Here is a 20,587-nt window from a genome sequence, read left to right as displayed (position 1 = left end):
AAGAATCAATGTACAGAATCTCTTTCTCTCTTCCCATCTGTATCTCCCCTCATATTCAACAAATCCCTAAACTGACCCAATCATTTTGATCTCTTCATATGAATGTTTTCCCAGTCCTCTAACCACATTGATGGAACAACTCTGACCCCTCCATTTCTGCTCTTTCTGAGATGGAGGAGGCCATAATTTAACACAGTATCACTGATTCTAAACATTTTTAATATCATCCTAACTTTATTTACTTCTTTGGCCCTGCTATACAACTGAGCAAATACTTTCATTCAGCAAGCCATAAAGATGCCCAAGTCTTTTTTCCTGTGTGATTATGTGTAGGCAAGGAATAGTTGGAATGACTAGTTGCACGTCACTTTGGTAGCTGAAATTCATTGTTGACAAATGCATTGTATTGTTCATTCACTTAGCCTGGTTAGGTCCTTCTGCAGCTCTTTGGTCTTCTCTGCTTTCAATTAACCTAAATAATTATGTCACCTACAAATTTTGTCAATTTATTGCTCACCCTCTTTTTCTAGATCATTACAGATATTCAATAAAAGGAGTCCTGGTATGTGACCTTGTGGCAGGCATGCTGCTGCTAGCCTTCTGCATGATTACAATAGACCATTTCTTCACACTGGTTTCATCACCTCAGCCAACATTTGACCAATGACAGTACTTCATCTTTCTTTAATAGCTTCTTGTGAGGGACTTTGTCAAAAGCTTTTTAAAAGTAAATTTAAAAATCCAAACAAATGTAATTGACTCAACTTTATCCACTATTTTGATGACACACAAGTGTATTCTAATAGATTGATGGAGTTGAGACGCAGTTTCTGCAAAAGTAAATCCTTTCACTCCATGCTCTGTTCATCTAGGTGTTTCATAGCTTTATTCATGATTTTTCAGCCAATTTACCTGGCGTTTAAATAAGGCATCATAGTCACGTTCCTTGGCCTGAACAGTTTACAGTATAAATGGTGCAATACAAAGACTAGGGTACAAGAACGCTGCCTCAGCTGATTGGCAATGGAAACCTAGGTCATCGGAGTGGGCTTTAAGCAGAGAGGGAAACCGCTTCATGTCCAGAAAGAGAGGCTGTTCTGGGCACTGGGGACAGTATGAGAGGAGACATGAATATAGAGTGTCAGAAAGCATTAAGGAGAAATAGCTGAACTTGAGAAATAGGATGTAAGAAAGTAGAAGTACTGATATGTTAGCAGGGCTATCAGACTAGAAGTATCAGTGCACCTTCACACTGTGATCATTCCTAGGGTCTTAGATTTGGAAACACAGTTTACAAAGAAACAGATTCTATACTTCTTCTGCCAATCAACAGCTGGTTTGTTGGCTGAACCAGTTGGTGGACACACCACACTGAAATGTAGAGATTCTTTTACTACCATCCTTTTCATGATCTGACAGCCACACATGATGCTCCTGGCAGGCATTGAGATCAAAGAACTTGCTGCAGAAAACCTGCTTAGAATTCTTAAGCTGAGCTGATGGCTCTACAACTGGAATGGGGATGTCTGCTGGGCAGCCAATGCAACTCCTCCTCCAGATCCCATGCCTCTCCAAACACTGTGATCTAGGGTCACCTCCAAGCACACCCATCTGGGAACATGCATTCAAGACCGCTCTTTGAACATCAACTTAATGTCAACCCTTGAAAATTACAAGCACTGTAATGCTACAACAGGAATCTGCTGCTGATCTGGTCTGGCCAATTTCACACCCTAAACTCAGAGCAATCCTACCTTGCAGGCAAAGCACCCCACTTTTCATAACCCATTCCCCGGACAAGCTTGTTCAGATTAAGAAGTCATAAGGCCTGGAGCCAAATGTCGCAACATTATATGCACAGAAACATCCTCCAACTGTTTCATTTCTGCATTACACTAATCCCTCAGTACTGTTTAGAAATCATTAAATGCTGAATATTCAGATTAACAAGAAAAAAAGATAATGACAGATACCTGTTAATTCCTGAAATAGTACCTTATTTACTCTCCATGTATACTCAAGGTTCACTCAAATGTTCCCCAGCTGTGATCAGAGGTTCACATTTAAAAAGGACACACTTAAAAAGGCTTCATAAGCCTTATAATTGCTTATCACCTCTTTCAAGCTTGAATCTGAAATCCATTTCCTTTCCATGCATTTGCTCTTTACCTCATTCTACGCATACTGGTTGGTTAGATCCTCAAGACAAAAGGCACTGCAGAGGTGCCAAGTACTGTGCTGTTATTGTAGGGCCGGGCTGAACACACTGGTTTCTTTTGGTAGGGTTGCTAGCACTGAACTTTGATGTAGGAACGGAAGCGCACTGAGGCATGTGGCTTGGGAAGAAACACCTAGTTATCTGGGTTCAACAAACAGATTGGAAGGTGTAAAATTTTATCTAGACAGCATTTGTTCAAGCTGATCCCCTTGCCCTGTTTAACACTTTAGGATACCATTGTTGAGATCATGCATTTCAAGATAGCTTGTGTTAAAAGAACAACACCTGACCACATGACCCTTTGGAATAGCAATAGTACAGTTTGGAAGCTGCATCTGGAACTTTCTATAAATCCAGGGAAAACAAGACTAAATTTAACTTGAGAGAGGGCTTACTTTTTTCTGGTGAAAATATGTGCATATCCCAAAGAGCTCTTTGTGCAAACAGGTGAAGCCCTCTCTGAAACCGACTGGCTTCCAAGATCCCTTGTAAAAAGATACAGATGGTCTCGGGTTTTGGGAACAAGAGCCCACTATGCTGCTGGGACAGTGTGTTATTGTTACAGGAGCGTCTCTCAACAAAACAGTATTGAGTGGCAAGGATGCCGTTTTGATTAGGTGGAATGACTCAGCTCTCATTCTAGGAGAAGGGATGGTTTGTCAGAGCCTTACCTCGTGATCTGGGATCTCGGAGGGTAGCGTTCTCCCCAGGATGACCCCAGTCAAGTATGTCCAGCAGCGGGCTGTGTTGGCAAGGTTATAGCCTCCTGTCTCCAGCAAGAATAGTGAAATTAGGAAGGGAAGAGGGAGAGAGAATGAGAGAGACAGTTTTAATGAAAGGAATGCATTGTTGAGAAGCAAGAGACTTTATATCTGCAATGCATATGAATAAGACTTTTTATTTGGTCTTCCAAAGTTATGCATAGTAACTGTATTTTGCACCTGTTGGATGTATAGGGCTAAGTTAAAGCAGTTAATCACCTGTACTAAGAAGGGAGACTTGCAAAATTGAACCCACAGGTCATCTCAGCAATTTCACATGCAATATCATCCACTCCTCCAGATCTGGCTTCAAGAGATACCTGTAAGCTGCAAGCCTTTGACTCCAAGGGTCAAGATTTCCAAAGGTGACATGGTGGGGAGAGAGATGCTCAGGCTCAGCATGGAAGGAGTTAACGTGAGTGGAGCTGAGCAGACTAATCAGGTACAGTAGTTTGGGATCTCACTTTTAACCTTAGCTTGTGACCCAATATGAAATCAAGGATAAGCAACACTGATCATTTGCTGATAAAATTTCCATCGGTGCCACCTTCTGAGCAAGAATCCCTCTGGAGGAGAATTTACTCTTATTTAAAAGTAGTAATCAAAATATGAAGCCAATTAAAGTGGTGAAACAACCTGTGAGTAGGTTCAGCATCTGAGCAGCCCCAAATTAACACAAACTCCCTAGTAGGGCTCATTCTGGGGCTCAGCTAGTCAAAAGCACCAATCTGTTTGCAGTCAGCACCGCTGATGTCCTTACTTTGTGCAAGGGGACTCCTTCCATTCAAATAACCGTCAGAAACGTTGAGGAGTTCTTACAAAAAATGAAGAGTAACTTAATCAAAACTCCACTTTGGGAGATTGAAAACAGTTTCACAAACTCTGTCCCTCTTTGCCTTCTGGCAAACATCAATCTCCCTGCTGAGAATGGAGTCATCGGGGATACTCAGTTTTGTTATTTTCCCTAAGACAGTGGCTAGTTTTCCTCATTTCTTGGCAAGAAGTGGTAGGTAAAACAAAATTCTCTGTGCCTCGCCTCCTCATGCTCACAGCTGGCTTTAACACAGAACAGTCACAACACAACTAGCAGTAGCCAGGTCAAATTTTAGGCCCAATCTATTGTACTTGATGATATCCCTTAAATGATACAACTGAGCCCCCAAAATGATAGCTGCTACTCAAACAGCTGATGCTGTGGGTAAGGCATCTTCCAAAAGAAGCTAAGGAGATTTCCTGGGACAAAGTGCTCCCCCATTGCCCCATTTTGTTGACACGGAATTGCTTATTTCTCATCTACTGGACAAGCAGCTAGTAATATCAAGCGGCAGAATGTGCTACAAGCGAAAAAGCACTCAAGGGGCTTCCATCTGGTATCAAAATTCTGCTTTATTCTGAAAAAAGCAGATAAAAATTCAAACGCTGCCTGAATCCAAAAAAGATAATTCGTTGCCAGATGCCCAAGGTAGGTCTGGGAGCATTATGTTTACTTTTAAAGAGAAGCCCCGCAGTGCAGATCATGAGAGCTGGGACTCAAAGCTGGCATTGAGCAGACAGGGTCAGAGGTCACTGGGGTTAACAGCTTCTGATCTCTGGAGGGGCCAAGCAACCTTTAACCCAGAATCTCGGAGTCAGGAATTGAGACTTGGACTTGTTGGTACCAAAGAGTTGAAGTCTGTGTACAAATAGCACTGCACCAGCTATACAGTGCCCCCCTTATGCTATGCGTGCTCAATTTCTTCAGCTGCCCTTCTCAAATGATGCCGCTTTCAGAAGCAGAGGGGCTCACTTTCAAAGAGCAGCCTCAGGGGAGCAAACCGTATTAACCTGTTACTTGAAGAGCAGAATAAGCCTCTCATGCACTTACCTCCTCCCAGGATGAGAGTAGCCAGCTGCCACTGGAGAATGTACTTCAGACACTTGCCAATCCCCACTGGAGTCATGTTAAATGAACACATGGGGTCCCCGGCTATCGTATCCGCTCCCAGCTGCAGAACTACTGCTTCCGGGTTGAATGCCATGTACACCTCCTTCAACACACTGCATGCAATAAAACAAAACGGAGTTCCCACAAATGGCCACACCTCCATGGAACGTTGAGACAGTGTGGTATGTGCAGACCACTTCAGCCAGCTACAGCACATTGTTACTTTGCCTTTCCAATCACTGGCTAGGCTTTACATTCTGAGCAGAGAAGTACTTTCTTATTTCCAAAAATGTCACTTTGGTCAAAGTTATGGCAGGCATGGTAGACCTGGACTCTGCTCTTCAGTCACACTGCACACTAAAAGGGCCTAAAAACAGTAAGAAAATGGGAAGTGATTTTGCAGTACCATATATACCAACAAAGATCCAGGCCAGAGGCTCCAAAACTGTGGTCCAGAGACCACTCTTAGCCCACATTTCTGGGGGAAAAAAAAACACTTTTACCTCGGCAAATGAGGAGAAAAATGTACCCAGATCTCACTTGATACATAAACATAAAACAATGTGACAAATCAGAGAGCTAGTTACAGGTAACAGCTCCTACGTGATAAGGATCTTACATTTACATGACATTCATCCAGACGTATCCCAAACATTAGTGAAACTTCAGCCCCAGTTGTACTAACACTTACTTGCCTAAGTAACTTTACACATGTGAGCAGTCCCACTGAGCTCAAAGTTATTTGTGTGCACAAGTGTCTGCAGGACCAAGGCACTGGGTTTTATGAGCTTCAGGTAAAAGCATTACTTCATTCACCAGTGAGGGCTTAGTTCGTGACTTAGTTCGTGCCAAGCTGGGGTGTAAGCCTACAGTGCACTAACTGGCCATGCAGACCCTGCTACTGCACACTAACTGTTCTGGAGTGCACTCTGATGTACTGCTATGGATCTTTAAGTGTGCAGCAGCAGGGTCCACGTGGCAACTTAGCGTACTGCAGACTAGTGAGCTGTACACTCACACCCTTGCTGCACACTACATTGCCGTGTACAAAAGCCCTGAAGTGCACTCACTTCTGGGAGAAATGCAACAAATGTTGAAGAGTGCAGCAGTGTCCAGTGTTCATTCATTAATAATATGGCGTCTACACAGTAATAGTTTAGGATAGGAAGGGAAGAGCTGTATCCATGTCTGTCTGCAGAGGTAAATAGCAGGTAATTACCCACACAGAATTTGGGAGGGAAACTAAAGCCCCATATGTGCTGAGACCTTGGCCAAGGGCGCAGGACTTCTCAGGGAAGTGGGAATTGGTATAAAAAGAGGAAAATGATGATTTTAGCAGATTAATATCTTGAAAGAGGAGCTTTCATACCCGCACCCCCCATCAAAATAAACCAACCTTGAGTTTTTTCTTCTTGTGAGCAGCAGACAGGATCTAAACTGTATACTGCACCTCCCCATACAGTCACAAAGGGCATTGCTAACCTTGGCATTGTACTTTTTTTTGCTTCTATGATACAAGGATCACATGTGATCTATTTGCCTGACACACTTTTTGCTACACGCTGGGGATTTTCACTGATCAATAACATGAGACAGTCAAGTCTTTGTATTTTGTAGGAACTCTAATAATTTGTAAGTCTCTACCTGACAACCATGATGTGGAACTACTTGAACTTAAGATATCACTATCCACATCAGGGTGTTTCAAGAGGTAGCTGACCGCACCCAGCCAGCAAGTCATAGGTTTGAGGTTTTGTTCGCCTGCCAATCGGAAGGGATATAGGGAGTGCATCAGGCTACAGCATATTAGTAACTTCCTTCTAAACACGAGGTGCCCATCTCATATTTGGTATGTAACCAGGAAACATGATCTGTACAGCATGGCTGACTCAGGTTCAGATGCTTTCAGCAAGCAGAGCTGCACAAATGGGAAAGTCACCAGGGTACAGTGTGGGGAGAGCGGATGTCTTAGGAGATTAGCAATAGGATATGGATTCTTCAGCTTTACAGCAGACCACTGCTCCAGAGCCAGCTCAGGGCAGGTATGACCAAGAGTTGCTACCGTCCAAGAGCTAACTGGTAGACAGCATGGGGGAGGGGGCCGGGGGGGTAAGAGGATGAAGAGAAGAATCACAATTTAGGTGATAATTGAACAGGTAAACAAAACCCCACCCACTGATGTCATCCCTCATCCCAACTGACCTTTCCCCAGAACACTCCCCTCTGCTGAAGTTCTCTACTTCTGTTAGATATACACTAGTTTCTGGCTACCTCAAACAGCTTGCTATCTCCTAACAAAGCACTCTGCATTCCTCGAGGCTCCATTAGCAAAGGGCAGACACATGTGAAACGCCATGTCCAGTGGAATGTTTGCCTCTTGCGAGAGAAGAACGGGAAGGTCTAAGGCCATTAGCTCCAATGTCAGAGGGGCTGAAATTTCTGCCAACAGCCACTTTCCAAGACACACATATTGATTGGCAATTTTGTGAGAGCTCTCCAGCACCAACGACAGCTCCCATTGGAACCTGTAAACATTTGCACAGGTCTGGGTCTCCTTAATCCTGCCTCATCTAGGGGACATTCTATTCTTGTGGCAGAATCCACCACTTCCACAGAAGGCAAGAATTGCTACCACACAAGCCCTGTGATTATTCCCTTCATTCCGAAAAGAACTACCCTGGACACATGCAAGAGGTTTCCAGCCACACAGAACCAATCCAGGTCCCAAGTCTTCCCAAAATTTCTCAGCAAAAGCTCCCAGTTAGGACAGTGAAGTGTCCCTGCAGGCTGCTCTGACCTTTTTGCTGACAATATAAAAAGTTTTTAACTTCAACACTCACCCTAAACAGTACTTTTCATTTTTAAAGCACTTTGCAGACCTTACCTAAACAATAAACATCAATACTGCCTAAGCTCCTGGAATCTCTGTTGATAATTCAGCCCCATACTCAAGGAGCGAGTAACTCTTTCTACTGATCTGGGAAGAGATGAGAAGTGCTGCTCTGCAGTCAGCTCCCTCTACATGCTGGGAGAATTTCTCCTCTAGGCAACCTCTGATACTGGTGCCAGATTTGACGAACAGGCTAAACTTCAAACTATGCAAGAATGTAACAGAAACCAACTCCAGGTGGCCAGAGAGCATCCAGTCAGCCCAACACTCTAAGAGTTTATCTCACAGGATTCTATCATGCCTGACCATGACTGTGGACAATCAAGCGAGGTGACAACGATGACCATAGCTTAGTGGGCAGTGTGGACGAGGACAAACTGGGTTCAGCATTGTGTCGGCTAACTGATTAAACCCCATCAGGGCAGCATACAGGGAGAAGATGGCATTGCCTGTGCTGTGCTTTGTGTAGCTGAACAGAGGCCCTCAGTCCCCAGGGCTGTCAGGCCAGCATCTTTCATCAGCTCTAAATTCACTCAAAACAAGGAAGTGGCAGAAGTATAAGTACCCCTTTGTTACATACTGAAAGGTCAGAAGAATAGAGCCTCCTGACTGGAGTGCAGCTGAGAAGAGAGGGTGGGTTTGTGTTGGGGTGGGATGTGAAAGCCAACCACTCTAGTTTCTTGACTGAAAACAGAATGGAAGCCAAAATGTTATCTAGCCTTGATTACACTCATTAGTGATCACACAGGCACAGGGAAGGACTGGAGGCATTCAAACCTTCTCTTAGCTAGTCACGAGTGAATCTCAGTACGGTCTGTGGTTTTGAAAAATCTGGAAGAGCTCCCTAAGTTTGGGCTCCTCTTCAAGCATTTACCTTGACCTTCGAAAAACAAGTTAGGGAATAGTCCCCTAGCCCTCATGAAACTGTGTCCCAAAACCACCAAACTACCACCCCCCAAATCCGTTCTCCTTCTCAACAACCACAGCACTCAACAGTAACAGATTCTGCCTCTCTCCCCACTCAGCCTGTTCTCTCTGTCCTTACAGATGACATCCATTCCTTTCCAGATTAAACAAAGGCATCCTTGTCCTGATTCTCCTTCCCTCTCAAAATCCCAAAGACTTAAGGCTGAAATCTGCCCATGAGGCTCATTTAATGCAGGTCACTGGTATGAAAGACCTTTTACTGCCTGGAGAGCTCTGCAACACCTGTGCATAGCAATCCATCAGACACAATCCAGCTCCAGCCAGTAATAGCCAAACCTGATCATCACCTGAAGGCTGTTCCATAGGCTGTATGGGAAGCACACTGGTGGTCTCAGCCCTGTTACAGGCAGGCAGATGACTGCATCACAGAACATCCTCACTACTGACACATTTTCCTGTCAGTCTCCAGTCTTTTCAGAATGGATCACATGGAGAATGGGCTTTCCCTTCTCATCCCGAGGAGCGTTCTCCGCCATGCAGGGGGAATTCCGAACATTGAATGGGTCTCTGGGGAGAACCTCATGCATCTTGTGATGCAGGCTAGGAACAGCCTTGAAAATGAAGCTGTTCCTGGCACCCAAAAGCAAAAGAAATGGATAATTTCCATGTTCAGCTTGTCCATTTATCAGATTCATCTTCTAGTTGCCGTGTACACCTTGCACTCCCTACCAAACACTGTTAACCATTTATGATCTCTCCCCAAAGTGCAGTGTGGGATGCAACTAACATTCCTCTATAAGAACACTGGTTTGGGAAGCACATTTTAGTTTTTGGCTGCAGTCACTCTGGATGGGCCAGTCAGTGTAGCCAAGCTCACTAGGTTCAGAGAAAAGCCAGAGTTTGCACTGGACATACTGTGACAACAGTCACATTCGTAAACAAAGCTCATTTTGCTTACACAGGAATTGGGACCATCTCCTTTTCTTGCCTGGCAACTGGACTTGAGGTCCTGGCTGTACTTGAGCCCATCACATTCCAGTTTGCCTATACTGATGCCTAGAGGATTTCAGGCTCTACTGCTGTCAAACTGGCACCTTCCACCAGCACAAAAGTCCCAAAAATCAAAGATTCATAGAAGATTAGGGTTGGAAGAGACCTCAGCAGGTCCAATCCCCTGCTCAAGGCAGGACCAATCCCCAACTAAATCATCCCAGCTAGGGCTTTGTCAAACCAGGCCTGAAAAACCTCTAAGGATGGAGATTCCACCACCTCCCTAGGTATCCCATTCCAGTGCTTCACCACCCTCCTAGTAAAATAGCGTGTCCTAATATCCAACCTAGATCTCCCCCACTGCAACTTGAGATCATTGCTCCTTGTTCTGTCATCTGCCACCAATGAGAACAGCCTAGCTCTATCCTCTTTGGAAACCCCCTTCATGTAGTTGAAGGCTGCTATCAAATCCTCTCCCACTCTTCTGCAGACTAAACAAGCCCAGTTCCTTCAGTCTCTCCTCATAAGTCATGTGCCCCAGCCCCCTGATCATTTTTCTTGCCCTCCGTTGGACTCTCTCCAATTTGTCCACATCCTTTCTGTAGTGGGGGGCCCAAAACTGGATGCAGTACTCCAGATGTGACCTCACCGGTGCCAAATAGAGGGGAATAATCACTTCTGTTGATCTGCTAGCAATGCTCCTACTAATGCAGCCCAATATGCCTTTAGCCTTCTTGGCAACAAGGGCACACTGCTGGCTCATATCCAGCTTCTCATCCACTGTAATCCCCAGGTCTTTTTCTGCAGAACAGCTGCTTAGCCAGTTGGTTCCCAGCCTGTAGCAGTGCATGGGATTCTTCCTTCCTAAGTGCAGGACTCTGCACTTGTCCTTATTGAACCTCATCAGATTTCTTTTAGCCCAATCTTCCAATTTGTCTAGGTCACTCTGGACCCTATCCCTACCCTCCAGCATACCTACCTCTCCCACCAGCTTAGTGTCATCTATGAACTTGCTGAGGGTGCAATCTATCCCATTGTCCAGATCATTAATAAAGATGTTGAACAAAACCGGCTCCAGAACTGATCCTTGGGGCATTCTGCTTGATACTGGCTGCCAACTAGACATTGCGCTGTTGATCACTACCTGTTGAGCCCGACAATCTAGCCAGCTTTCTATCCATCTTGTAGTCCATTCATCCAATCCTTACTTTTTAACTTGCTGGCAAGAATACTGTGGGAGACCGTATCAAAAGCTTTGCTAAAGTCAAGATATATCACATCCACTGCTTTCCCCATATCCATATCTCATCACAGAAGGCAATCAGGTTGGTCAGGCATGACTTGCCCTTGGTGAATCCATGTTGACTGTTACTGATCAGCTTCCTTTCCTCCAAGTGCTTCAAAATGGTTTCCTTAAGGACCAGGTCCATGATTTTTCTAGGGACTGAGGTGAGGCTAACCAGTCTGTAGTTCCCTGGGTTCTCCTTCTTCCCTTTATTCAAGATGGGCACTATATTTTCCTTTTTCCAATCGTCCGGAACCTTCCCATGATCGCCACCAGTTTTCACATCAGCCAATTCCCTCAGCACCCTCAGATGCATTAGAGCTGGACCCATGGACCTGTGCATGTCCAGCTTTTCTGAGTAGTCCTTAACCTGTTCTTTCACCACTGAGGGCTGTTCACCTCCTCCCCATACTGTGTTGCCCAGGACAGCAGTGTGGGAGCTGACCTTGTCTGTGAAGACAGAGGCAAAAAAAGCATTGAGTACTTCAGCTTTTTCCACATCATCTGTCACTAGGTTCCCCCCCCTTTCATTAAGGGTCCCACACTTTCCCTGACCTTTTTCTTGTTGCTAACATACCTGTAGAAACCCTTCTTGTTACCCTGCACATTCCTTCCTAGCTGCAACTCCAGTTGTGTTTTGGCCTTCCTGATTACACCCCCGCATGCTTGAGCAATATTTTTATACTCCTCCCTAGTCATCTGATCAAGTTTCCACTTCTTGTAAGCTTCCTTTTTGTGTTTAAGCTCACCAAAGATTTCACTGTTAAGTCAAGCTGGTCGCCTGCCATATTTGCTATTCTTTCTGCACATTGGGATGGTTTGTTCCTGCGCCCTCAATAAAGCTTCTTTAAAATACAGCCAGCTTTCCTGGACCTCTTTCCCCCTCATATTAGCCTCCCAGGGGATCGTACCCATCAGTTCCTTAACGGAGTCAAAGTCTGCTTTTCTGAAGTCCAGGGTCCATATTTTGCTACACTCCTTTCTTCCTTTTGTGAGGATCCTGAACTCAATCATCTCATGGTCATGGCTACCCAGGTTGCCATCCTTTCTACTTCCCCTACCAATTCTTCCCTGTTTGTAAGCAGCAGGTCAAGAGGAGAACGGCCCCTGGCTGGTTCCTCCAGTAGTTGCACCAGAAAGTTGTCCCCAACACTCTCCAAAAACTTCCTGGATTGTCTATGCACTGCTGTATTGTTCTGCCAGCAGATGTCAGGGTGACTGAAGTCCCCCATTAGAACCAGGGCCTGTGTTCAAGCCAGAAAGAAATGAAAGCTTGGGTCTGGGTTTTCAGCCCTCATTTCAAATGCCGTGGTCTCTGTAGAGTTTAGGTGCAAATCTTACCACTGTTGCAGCCGTTATTTTTGCAGGGCAGTATATTTTTAATCATGTCAACTTTACAGAGTCTGGCCAAGCACTTAGAATCAGTGTCTTGTTGCATGATGAAAACCAGATCAACTCAAAGAAATCCAGATGGTGGACCAGACATCTTGCAATTGTTGCAGGTGCTTTGCTGAGTGCAATCCCTACAAGCGTAGGCACCTGACCTTCCAAGACTACCCCCCAAACAGATGCCAAGTCCAGCATTCAAGCAGTGCTCCCATTCTTACCTGTTGGGTGTTTACCCTGAATAAACCTCTCTCTTTATGGGAGCTGCATTGCTTGTACCCCATCCTGATGTCCAGGTCCTGAATTTGGACTCTTCTAAATAGAGATCCTCCATTTCCCTCCCACATGCTCCACAGTTGCTTTCAAAGCCTGGCCTGTCATTAGCTTTATTCTGAGATCTCAGGGGAGCTTTCTAGAAGCCCTCCCTCTACCTCTTGACTGATGGAAGTCCTGGTTATCAGGTGTGTTGAGTAAGATGGCAGGGACTGAAGAGTGGAGGAGGCAGGCTGACTGGAGAAGTGCAGTGGTTTTGCTTGGGACAATAACTTGAGAAATAATAATGATAAAAAGTGTGTTTAAAACAGGTCAGGCATAAAAATCAGGCGGCCTGGTCACTTCATTTCAGCCGGCCGTTTCTTGTCTGTATTAGCACATCTCCTCTCCTCACAGCAGCAGCAGGTGTGGCTCCTGCCTAATCCCAACATTATTTCATGGAAAGCCTTGAAAACAGATGGTCTTTGAATGGGCACAGGGTATCATGCTTGTTCTTTTAGTCATTCCTATACTTCAGTGTGCATCACAGTTAACAGGAGCAGCAGCCACCTTCTGCATCCATTAGCAACCGTTTGGCATATGGGATCAGTCAATTTCAGACCCATAATGCTCATGGTCTACACTAAGTGTCTGTAATCTGGATGTTTCCAGACACTCTCAATCTTGTGGCAGATCTATGCCTAGGCACAGGAAAGGATAAGCAGTCCCAAATGAGATGGGATTCATGGGTAAAGAGCTGGTGGAGGTGATCAAAGGTGCAGGATAAATGCAGTTTATCACATAGCTTCGCAATACAACAGCAGAAGTATGCAGGTCTTAAATTCAGCTGGAGCCCACTGAAGCAGAGCTCCGGAAAATATTTTCAAACCCACGGGAGCCCTGGTGCGCCTGCCATGCGGCTGAAGCCCCAAGCCTGGGCACCACCCCACCCCCACAGGACTAAACCCTGAGCCCCCGACCCTCCCTCCTTTGGGGCTAAAGCTCTAAGACCCTCCGCCCTGCAGCTGAAGCCCAGAGCCCCCAAATGGGGAGGGTGTGGGGGGCTCTGCAAAATAATCTCTGAGAATTTAAACCCTGGAGGCATGTATTTATTTAAGTATTACTTTGTATTTTACACAGTTATGTTTATATTATGAACACACACCATACTTGGAGGGGAGAACCCAGTTCTCCCCACCTGGCTCCACTTGTGCAAAGTGAATCAGGACCACTAGCCATGTGATAAGTTACAGATGAGATAAGTAAAATGTCTTTTATTGTACAAACTTCTGTTGGTGGAAGGGACAAGTTTTGAGCACACAGAGCTCTACCTTAGATCTAGAGAAAGTAACCTGAGTGTCCAAGCTAAATACAAGGTGGGACAGATTCACACATGCTGTCGGAGAGCACTTAAAATGGGCAATTAAGGGCTGGCAGGTAGTAAGGTGAGTGACAAACTGGTGTAATGAACCATAAAACCAGCATCTCTGTTAAGTTCATGGTTTTTTAGCATTCAGCCAGAATTATGAATTTAAGTTCCCAGGCTCATCTTTTGAAGATGTCATGCAGATTTCTTTTGAGGATGAGGACTCAGAAGTTGGATATAGAGTGATCGCTCTGTGAAATGTATTTGCCCATCGAGAGAAGGTTGTTCTTGTCTTTTATCATTTTCCTTTGTGAGTTCATTTGAGACCGTAGTGATTGTCTGGTGTCACCCATGTTGTGAAGTTTCACATTCACTCACATGTTGCGATAGCCACATGTAGGACCCCGGTTCTTCTAGTCTAATATCCTGCCTCTTGAAAGGTGTGTTGTGGGAGGTATAGATCATCACAGCAGTGGAGATATGTCTGCAGGTTTTGCATCTATTGTTCTGACAAGGTCTAGTGCTGCTTTGAGTTGGTATGTCTTAGGCCAGGTTTACACTAAAGAGTTAGGTCGACCTAGCTATGTTACTCAGGGGTGTGGAAAAAAAACACCACTGAGCAACCTAGTTAAGCCAACCTAACTCCTGGTGTAGACACTGCTAGATTGACAGAAGAATTCTTCTGTCAACCTAGCTACTGCCTCCAAGGGAGGTGGATTGAGTACAGTGATGGGAAAACCCCCTCACATCGCTGTAATGAGTGTCTACACTGACGCACTACAGCAGCACAAGTTTAAATGTAGACATAGGCCTAGTCTGTGGGAACTTTCCATGGGAACAGCCTGGGTACTAGGATGGTTCCACAATATGCCAACCTCTTCATGGGCCACCAACAATAGAACAATGATAATTTCATCCACTAGACAGATGACCTAAACGCCCTCAGATTTCCACCACAATTCAACTACCACCATCCATCAAACTCGCTCTAGAACACACCCACACTAGCATCAACTTCCTGGATACCACAATCAGCTTCAACAATGAAACCCTATAGATACCCATATACAAGAACCCCACAGATCACCACACTTACTTCCACTGACCCAGACACCTCTAGAAATCTGTTCTCTACAGCCAGGCACTCAGAAACCACAGAATATTCTCTGAGGAGAAAGTCTGGGGTACATACCTTAACACACTGAAAACCGCCCTCATCAAACAAGCACACTCCATCAGAGAAGCAGATCAACACTATGATGTTGCATTCCATATGCTTTATGGAAATATGCTTATGAATATGACATAACTGGAATATGCTTTAGGCTAACCACCCCCTTGTATGGTGTCATGAGAAAGCTTGTAATCTGCTAAGTGTGTTCATCCTATTTGTTTACATGTATTATTTCTATATCTGGAGTTAGGAGAATAAGATAGAAACTTTTATCACTGATGTAAATATATTAAGTGGAGGCCATTAAGGATGTTCCAGAAACAATCAGTTGTAAATGGCCTAAGTTACTTGAAAGCCTTCCTGTGTATGTGTGGGCCAGCCCATGGAGAATGGAGACTAGGGGTCTTACAGTGACATGCGACCATGTCACCTGATAATGAAATCCATCTTAAATCTGGTACTTTTCCGTTTAGAAGGAGGGATGGGGACCCAGAGAGACAAAAGATTCCCGCCTTGTGCCAAAGCTATACAACGGGGTAGAGCAGGACAAAGGAGGCTGCCAGTCATGAGAAAACCCCTGCTTACCACCTGAGATGTCTGCTGGAACTAACAAGGACTGTACCAGGGGAAAGGATTGGGCCCAGGGTAGGAAGGAGTCTAGTCTGTGAAAGAAGCTTATTGGAACATCTCTGAAGGTGAGATATTACTCGTAATCAGTTTCTTAATGTATTAGGCTTAGACTTGCGTGTTTTTGCTTTATTTTGCTTGGTGAGTTACTTTGTTCTGTCTGTTATTACTTGAAACCACTTAAATCTTACTTTTTATACTTAATAAAATCACTTTTGTTTATTAATAAATCCAGAGTAAGTGATTAATACCTGTGGGAGCAAATAGCTGTGCATATCTCTCTATCAGTGTTATAGAGGGCAGACAATTTATGAATTTACCCTGTATAAGCTTTATACACAGTAAAATGGATTTATTTGGGGTTCAGGCTCCCAGAAAGGCTGAATACTGGGTGCTGGGGAAGTCCCTGTTAACTGAGAAGCTCCTGGGCTGAGTAAATCTCAGTTTCAGAGAACTGCAGAGAGGCATGGCCCAACCCCTCTGGGTCTGTGCTGGAGCTGACTGGAGTGTCTAACTCAGCAAGATAGGAGTGGAGGGGCGCATGTTCTGGCAGGAGGATTGTTCTCAGTGGTATCCCAGCTCATCGAGTGACAGTCTCGAGGGGAGTCTCTGTGACTGAACCCGTCACAAACACATCATGGAACAGGCAACCCAAATACCAGAGGAGAACCTGATGCAATACAGTACTGCTCCACACACACACTGACTGCACACCCCCAGTTGTTACCTATCACCCCACATTAGAACCCATATGGGGTATCAAACAATTACAACCCATATTTGATGGGGAGCATACCCACAAAGAAATCTTTCCCAAACTTCCTCTTCTGGCCTTCAAGCAACTCAACATCCTCACACTCATCATCACCAGGACACACCATTTCAAAGCAGCATCAGACTATCAGAACAACAGATGCAAAACCTGCAGCTATATATCCACTGCTACAATGATCATACTCCCCCTCCGCACACACTTTCAAGAGCCATAGGTCCTACACATGCCTATCACAATATGTGGTATCAGTGGCGTGGCCAGGTGGAAAAAACAGGGGGAATGGAGATTTAAAAAAGGCGCCACCCCCTGGTACTCACCCGGCGGTGCTCCAGGTCTTCAGCAGCACTTCAGCGTCGGGTCCTTCACTCGCTCCGGTCTTCAGGACCAAAGGACCCTCCCTCCCCGCCGCCGCAATGCCGGTCTTCGGAGCGAGTGAAGGGCCTGACGCCCAAGTGCTGCTGAAGACTCGGAGCGCCGCCGGGTGAGTATCAGGGCGTGGCGCCTTTTTTTATCTCCACTCCCCCTGACCTGCCGCCCCAGACCCGGAGCGCCGCCGGATGAGTAAAAATTTAAAAGACGCCGAAGAATTAAAAAGGTGCCACTTCTGCTCGGTGGGGGAGCGGCCGCTGCCCCGCTCCCCCCCCGGCTACACTACTGTGTGGTATACCTCCTCGAGTGCATCAAATGCCCCAACAATAACTATGTGGGTGAAACCAAACACTATGCTCTCGAATGAACTCGCACAGAAAAGTGATAAGACAAGACCATCCTGTCACCCGGGGTACACACTTTTCACAAAGCGATCACTCCATATCCGACCTCTCAGTCCGCATCCTCAAAGGAAACCTGCACAAAACCTTCAAAAGACGAGCCTGAGAACTTAAATTCATAACTTTGGCTGGACACTAAAAACATGGATTTAACAGAGACACTGGTTTTATGGCTCATTACACCAATTGGTCTCCCACCTGCTAAGTCTTAATTGCCCACTTCATTTTAAGTGGTCTTATACAGCTTGCATGAACCCCTTATGCTTAACAACCTGCCCCTCTTGTATTTACTTTCAACACTCTGGTTACTTGTTCAAGACTTGAGGAAGAGCTCTGACACTCAAAAGCCTGTTCCTTCCACCAACAGAAGTTAGTCCAATAGCAGATATTACCTCACCTATTTGTCTCACTCATATCCTGGGATCAACAGGCCTACAACAACACTGCAAACTATAAATTACAGAGATGTGCCATAAATGCACATTCCATCTGCCTCACGTGCACTCTCTATCGTCTGATCCCATTTCCTCAGGACTGGGCCTAACATTCCAAAATCTGAAGTTCTTTAAACAGGTGTCTTGTTTAATAAAAAGTCAATCTGCCATGAAAATATTTTCTCCTCTCCATGCACCCACCTCTCTTACATTCATTGACTGTTCATTCTAGGCCAGCAGATGGTTTATGATCTGATATTGTTTGACTCATCAAAGCTAGAAATGGGCATTTTGTGCCATTGTGAAAGGGTGATTCCACTTTCCCCAAGAGGGGGCTCAACCCTTGTTTTGATCCTGAAAGGTCCTCAAACTAAGGCACTAACTTAGAAAACCTTGCTTAAATCATTTTTAAGATGTACTGTAGTTTTCTCTCCCTCAAAAGCCTGGACAGAAGAAACCACCACACCTGATCAGATCTGGTTCTTCTAGTCCAATATCCTGCCTCTGACAGTGACCACTGCCAGATGCTTCAGAGGAAGGGACAAGAAACATGGACAAAAATATGGAACAAACAGCCCACAGCAGCCATTTCCTATTAACCCCAGGCAATCAATGGTCAACACACATGCAGAAATCTGAAGATTTCTATACTTGTATCCTATATAATGTAATTGCTAGTGTTATCACTAGGCCCAAAGTAACTAAGGCTCGTGACCTTCAGTGATGGAATACAAACATGCAGTTCCAACCCTTCTTTAACATTTTAAGCCTTCTTCCCTACTAAATACAAAACACACAAAGGTATCTGTGCTATAAAGGTTTCACAATCACTCTTTTGGGGTGACCTGCACTGTGGTTTCTCCAATCAAGAGTAAAGCAACAATCCCAAACTCATGCTGAGAAAAACTTGATACCGCAGCTCAGCATGTACTGCTAACATATAATCATACTACATACGTGTACAAATAGTGATATGCTATGCACTGGGAATGTACTGTGTATGACCCAGTGAACAAATATTTACTGCTTTTGTACATCACTGACTCTGTTAGACGAGAATTAACTAAATTTCTCCTCCTCACATCATTAAATGTGAATGTACCACACTAACTGCTACAGCAATTTGAATAAACATCCTGTGAAATATTTCTGTTTGAATGCAAGTTCTGGATTATTTATTAGTATGGTTCTCCATATCTGTAATGTTGTTCAGGTGCTGTATTTTTATCTTCAGAAGGTTAATATTTAAAATAGAGGTGAAGATACCCATCATCTTATCAGAACCTTTTTCATGAAGATCAAATAAATTAGCTATTCTGGATGATCTTATGAATAAGAGATAGTCAGTGATTAGCTAGAACCCATGTAACTTTCTCTTTTGATGGAGGAAATAGGTAAGTGCCTAAGTTTCCAGAGCAGTGTGTGTGTACAGATTTCTTGGACATCTCTGCACTGTGTATGACTGAAGCATACTGCTGCAGGTGAGTATCCAGCTCTGCAGTTGTCAGTCTCAAATGTCTCATCTCTGGCTGCCTTTATCTACAATATTTTAAAGACATGTCAGACTTTTAAAAAAACAAATATCACACCATGGCCTCTGTTCCACACAGCGGCTATTACTAACAATTACATTTAATTGGAGTCTGAGTCATTCAATTTCCAGAAACAATAGGCAATTATACATATGTCATACCACCCAAGAGCAGGATAGGAGTTTATCTGCTAGAACAAAAGCATTCAAACACAAGCACTCTTATTTATAGAGAGGCAAGTTCAAAGTGCACATGGTTTAAGACTCCAGGAGCAAAACTTCCTTTTTATTTATTTATATCATTGTGCTGCAATGGGACAGTTTCCATAGAGACGAGGAAGGCAGTTGCCACCAAGACGGAGGGAAGTGGCATGATTTTGCATAACTTTTTACTGGTGCTTGGCTGTGGGAATGCCAAAGAGCAAGTCTGGAGGCCAGCTATTTGCCAAAGAGGAAAAGGCCGCCAATGAAAAGGGGCTTCTCTCGCCAGCAGGGGTCACTGATGAGAAGAATACAAGGAAATACTTTGCACAGGGGGTAGTCAGTTTACAGGATTCACTGTCAGAGGAGGTCACAGAATCAAATACCATGACCACTTTGTAAATGGATGGATAATTTGACTCTATGATCATTGTTTTATTTCAGAAAAGAAGTCAGAGGGAAGGGATCTTTTAGCTTATTTAACACTCTCCAGGCCAATGCAAGATTTTCCCATTTAGCACATCGGACTTCACAAGTTTTATTTTTAGATTTTCCATGTATTTTGTTTGAATAGTTTTGAACTTGGGTTTAAATCACAACTTGAGTCACAAGTAGAAACAAATCTGATGGTCTCATCCTACTCCTGGGTAGATGTTTATTGGATTCTTAAAATCACTTTGTATTTTGACACAGTATGCTCAGAAGTGATCCAGGACTGGAATCATGGAGGTAGTGGAGGAAGTCGGGTACTGTACAGGTCAGGACAAACATGTATTGCCAGAGCTGGATTGGGAAGCTTGCACAATGACTTCCTATCACGTGTCTTGAGCTAGCAACTGGTTTAGCCCTTGGCTTTCATGAGCATTAGATTGACATACAAATGCATGCAGCAGCAGTGTCCTAAAGTTAATCACCTTTAGAAAAGAACAGGCTCTGGATTTCATTTTTTGCCAGAGAGGCTGATTTAGTGGTTTGTGTCATGCACCTGTGAAGGTGCAGAATTAGACTCCTTAGAACCAACCGTTCCAATTCCAGAAAAGATGGCTCAGTCCTTAATCCTTCCAAGATAGATAAAA

At 44.5% G+C, this 20,587-nt stretch overlaps 1 protein-coding gene across 8 annotated transcripts in view; it reads right to left on the bottom strand.

Annotated features, from left to right (window-relative positions):
* The window catches only part of HDAC8 (histone deacetylase 8), a 156,097-nt gene that overhangs the window by 80,467 nt on the left and 55,043 nt on the right, over positions 1-20,587 (bottom strand). For all 8 annotated transcript variants that reach the window (XM_048863416.2, XM_048863408.2, XM_048863418.2 and 5 more), the window contains 2 exons: positions 4,844-5,016; positions 2,890-2,984 (listed from right to left, as the gene is read on the bottom strand). In XM_048863416.2, coding sequence (XP_048719373.1) covers positions 2,890-2,984; positions 4,844-5,016 — 268 coding nt within the window. The remainder of the gene's footprint in view (positions 1-2,889; positions 2,985-4,843; positions 5,017-20,587) is intronic.

This window comes from Caretta caretta, chromosome 9, assembly GCF_965140235.1.
Source record: "Caretta caretta isolate rCarCar2 chromosome 9, rCarCar1.hap1, whole genome shotgun sequence".
NCBI classification, from domain to species: Eukaryota; Metazoa; Chordata; order Testudines; family Cheloniidae; genus Caretta; species Caretta caretta.
This window is presented reverse-complemented; position numbering and strand designations above follow the sequence as displayed.